Source organism: Elephantulus edwardii, unplaced genomic scaffold, assembly GCF_000299155.1.
Source record: "Elephantulus edwardii isolate Elephantulus edwardi_28Jun2011 unplaced genomic scaffold, EleEdw1.0 scaffold00220, whole genome shotgun sequence".
Lineage (NCBI taxonomy): Eukaryota > Metazoa > Chordata > Mammalia > Macroscelidea > Macroscelididae > Elephantulus > Elephantulus edwardii.
This window is the reverse complement of record NW_006399970.1, coordinates 5,085,378-5,089,713: the sequence shown is the minus strand read 5'-3', so window position 1 is coordinate 5,089,713 and position 4,336 is coordinate 5,085,378. Positions and strand designations below refer to the sequence as shown.

General features: G+C 37.4%; 1 protein-coding gene across 1 annotated transcript in view; it reads right to left on the bottom strand.

Moving 5' to 3' along the window:
- Positions 1-1,077: 1,077 nt before the first annotated feature.
- Positions 1,078-4,336, bottom strand: part of SCFD2 (sec1 family domain containing 2) — a gene marked incomplete at its 3' end in the record, with an annotated part of 151,946 nt that continues 148,687 nt past the window's right edge. Inside the window, exon 4 of the mRNA XM_006898102.1 lies at positions 1,078-1,253. Within this exon, the coding sequence (XP_006898164.1) occupies positions 1,078-1,253 (176 nt within the window). The remainder of the gene's footprint in view (positions 1,254-4,336) is intronic.

The window sequence follows — 4,336 nt, the reverse complement described above, 5'->3', positions numbered from 1 at the left end:
CAACTTGAAAGAACTAAAGAAAAATTCAGCCTCACGTTGCCACAGTCAAGTTTTGATGGGCAAAAAAACTGAACTCAGGAAGCATCAAAAGAACATAAAGGAGTACATAGAGTCACCATATCAAGAAGAATGGGTCGATGACCAATGATTTCAGGAGGCAGCTTATGATCAAGTACCAATGATTCTGAAGGAAGAAGGCCGAGCTGTACCAATATGGATTATACTTCAATATAAATAAAAGTCTCACATGTAGACCAATAAACAACATCATGAGAACAGAGAAAAGGTTGGAGATGTCAAGGATTTCATTTTACTTAGATCCATGATAACAGCCATGGAAGCAACTATCAAGAAATCAAATGACAGAGTGAGTGCATTGGGAAAATCTGCAAAAGTTCTCTTGTAAAAAGATGTCACTTTGAGGATTAAGGCACATCTGATGGAAAACATGGTCTTTTCATGGCCTGCCTCATTTGCTAAAAAGCTAAACAATGCATAAAGAAAGCAGATGAGAACTGATGCCTTTGAATTAGCATGGGCAAAGCATACTAAATATACCATGGACTGACAGAAGCCTGAAGAAATCTGTCTTGGAAGCAGTCCAGTCATAATGTTTCTTAGAAGTGAAGATAGCCAGACTTCAGCTTAGTACTTTAAGTCAAATTATCAGAAGGACCAGTCCTTGGAAAAAGACACTGTACTTGATAAAATAGTGGGGCAACAAAAAAGAAAAATATGCTCAATGAGGTGGATCGATCATTGCTGAAGTATAAGAACCACTGTGAGGATGTCAAAGGACTTTGTTTTCTGTTCTACAGCACATGAGCTTGCTATGAGTTGGAATAACAACAGCTTATTTGAGAATTCACAGCTGTAATTCTTTTTTTTTAAAAAGTATTAAAGTCTACTTGAGCTTTAATTTGACGTACTCAGAGCATATGACACAGAGCACATCTCCACAATATGATTTATTACTAAGATTATAATAAATATCTAAGGGTTTGGTTTTGGGGTTTTTTTCCCATAGAAGTTAGAATTTGTTTCTTAACATCCAGAGAAGTACACACAGAAACATACCTGGAGAAGGAGCCTTTCAAAGGCCAGAAAGTTGTCCCATTTGGCAGTCTGCAGCTGTTTCAGAGTTTGAACCGTGGCCAGTCCAAGCTGTAGGAGACCACAGTGATTCATTAGAGCTTTGTGGTTGTTCTTGAAGAGCTGAATATAGGACGTGAGCTGTCCTGGTGTGACTCTCCCTGGAAAAAACATAATAATTTATCAGTGTCCTCTCTTTAAGAGTGGTAAGAAGAATGAAAATGATATCATTAATAACACAATTGCTTTACATTTGCACAGAAATGTAGAGTGGACTACAAATTCTCCTAAACTACTGTGATTCTTCCAACAATCTGGCAAGAATCGCAAAATTGATTGTATAACCTGCAATCTGCAAGTAAGGAAGCAGATGTAAAGTGATCTGGCCAAGGCCATATTCTAAGAACATTTGGTTTTTTGAAAGAAGTTGTGAAATACTCAGTAAATAATCTCTCAAAATAGGATACAAAAGAAATTCTATTTGTTAGGCTCAATATAGAATATCTTTCCTTAATATATGGCATATGTTCCAAGAGTCAAAAGCCAAGACTTAGAAATGTGTGTATCCAAAAAAGAGCAGAAATCTGTTGCATTTACAGTTAAAATATCACTATTAACAATAAACTTATGGCAATAATCATGTGGAAAAAGGCTTGCTGTTCCATAGGACAAAATGCTTGCAGGATGCTGAAAATGGGTATGAGCAGAAAGGGTTTGATAAGGGTGATAAAGCACATTTGCTTACAAGGGTCACCAAGATGCTGGAGAAGAAAACTTACTCAAGACTAAATGGCATACAAGGGGGGAGGGGGGAACTACAGGAAGATTGGCTCCTTCAGAGATTCAAAGTTCAACTTCTGCCCAAAGTAGTACTTCTGCTAAGTCAATTCCCACATCAACTGTTTATTAGTGATCTGCACAAGTGTCTGGATACTACAGATTTTTGCTACTGGACAACAAGCAGGGGATGGGACCAAATATATACGTAAGTCAAGTGAATCCCACATGTCTCATCCATGTACATATATACGCAGGGTGTTCTCCTGTGCCTGCAATTCCAAATCTGTTGGTCATATCCAAGCATGTTAACACTCGGCAATAAAACCACCTTCATTTGTTTAGCACTCTCCTCTTTGTAGAGTGATTTCACAAACACAGGCCCTTCTCATTTTCTTGGTACTTTTATGAAAAAGAAAGCAAGGCACATGCTGGGTCTACCTTCCCTATCTGTGGGCACTAACTACTTAATGTCTTTTCTAACACTAAATGGCATATATCATTTAATAAACTTAAGGGGGTTTTACTAAATATTACAATATACAAAGCATGAAGCCCTTGCTACAAGACACATTTTTTAACTTTTTAATTTTTTTTACTTTTTCCTTTTTTATTAATTTTTGTATTCATTTTAATGAAAGTTTACAGACTTTGGATTTCCATTCATTCCCTGTTGCACTTTTCTCCCTGCTTACCCCCTCCCTCCCAATTCACTCTTCTCTTTGAAAAACAAAAGAAAAATTCCTTCATTGTTATACAATCCCTCCCCCCATGTCCACTCCACTTTGCAGCCTTCATTCTGGACTCCTGTCATGACGATATCACCTACTCATATATCCCTTTTAAACAGTTCTCTTTCTCATCTGCTTCAATACAGTATACATTATCTATTCACTCTTTCTAGTCTTCCCTCAACCCTGATGTCAGTCCTGTTTTACAACAGTGGCACTATGCAATATTTGTCCTTTTGTGGCTGAGATATTTCACTCAGCATAATGTCCTCCAGGGTCATCTGTTTTGTATAATATTTCATGAGTTCCTTGTTTTTCAAAGCAGAATAGTATTCTATTGTGTAAATATACCAGAGCTTTTCTATCCATTTGTTTGTTGATGGGTACTTGGGTTATTTTCAACTCTTTGCTATTGTGAACAAAGCTGCAATAAACATGGGTATGCATATATCTGCTTGGGTGGTGGTTATGGTTTCCTTAAGGTATAGTCTCAGCAGTGAAATTTCTGGGTCAAATGGTATTTCTATTTGCAACTTTTTGAGAAAGTGCCATACAGCCTTCCTTACTGGTTACACTCCAACCCACAGTGAATAAAGGTTCCAGTTTCTCCACAACCTCTCCAGGATTTTATGTTTGCTGTTCTGTTAACTTTTGCTATTGTTACTGGGGTGAGATGATATCTCATACTTGTTTTGATTTGCATCTCTCTTAGAGCTAGGGATTTTGAACATTTCTTTTTGTGTTTGTTAGCCATCTGAATGTCTTCTCTGGTGAAATGTTTGTTCAGATCCTGTGCCCATTTTTCAATTGGGTTGCTTATCATTATCTTGTTGTGGTGCTCGAGTATTTTATAAATTCTATATATAAGACCCTTGTCTGACATGTCATTACCAAATATTTTTTTTCCCAATCTGTGGGTTCCCCTTTTACCTTGTTGGAGAATTTTTTGGATGTGCAGCTACAAAACACATTTAAAGCCGGTATCATTTTCTCATATTTTTAATTTTTCCTTTTTAAAGATATTAAGGATTTTTCTAGTTCCTTATTAACAACTAGTTTATTAGGGTGAGAACCTAAAGGAAAAAGAGAAGCAAGAGAAAACAAGAAGGTCTCACATTTCTTCTTACATTTCCTGCAGTTCATGATAAAGCAAAGAGCCCTCGTGGAGTTTTAAGTACTGGGCAGCTAACTGAATGATCAGAGATTGGAATCCATTAGCTGCTCTATGAGAGAGAGATGAAGCCTTCCCCTCTCATTAAGATTTACAGCCTTGTTCCAGGTATGAAGGGTGACTAAGGGCTATGGTTCACCTTTTAGGCAAACAACAGACAGGCCTATAAGGTCAACCATAATACAAGGGAGACATGTACTGCTTCAAATAACCAGTATAGATGATAGACAGACAGACGGATGGATGGATAGATAGATGATAGATAGATAGATAGATAGATAGATAGATAGATAGATAGATAATAGATAGACAGATGATAGATAGATAGATAGATAGATAGATAGATAGATGACAGATAGATAGATATACACATACACACGTGTGTGTGTGTGTGTGTGTGTGTGTAAGTGTATATGTACATATGTTGTTGTTGTTGTTATGTGCCGTCGAGTGGTTTTCGACTTATAGAGACCCTATGCACAACAGCCCTAAACCCTGCTCTATCCTGTGCCAACCACACTGCCTCTGACACACCCATCCCGATTACCCCAGTCACAGAATCAAT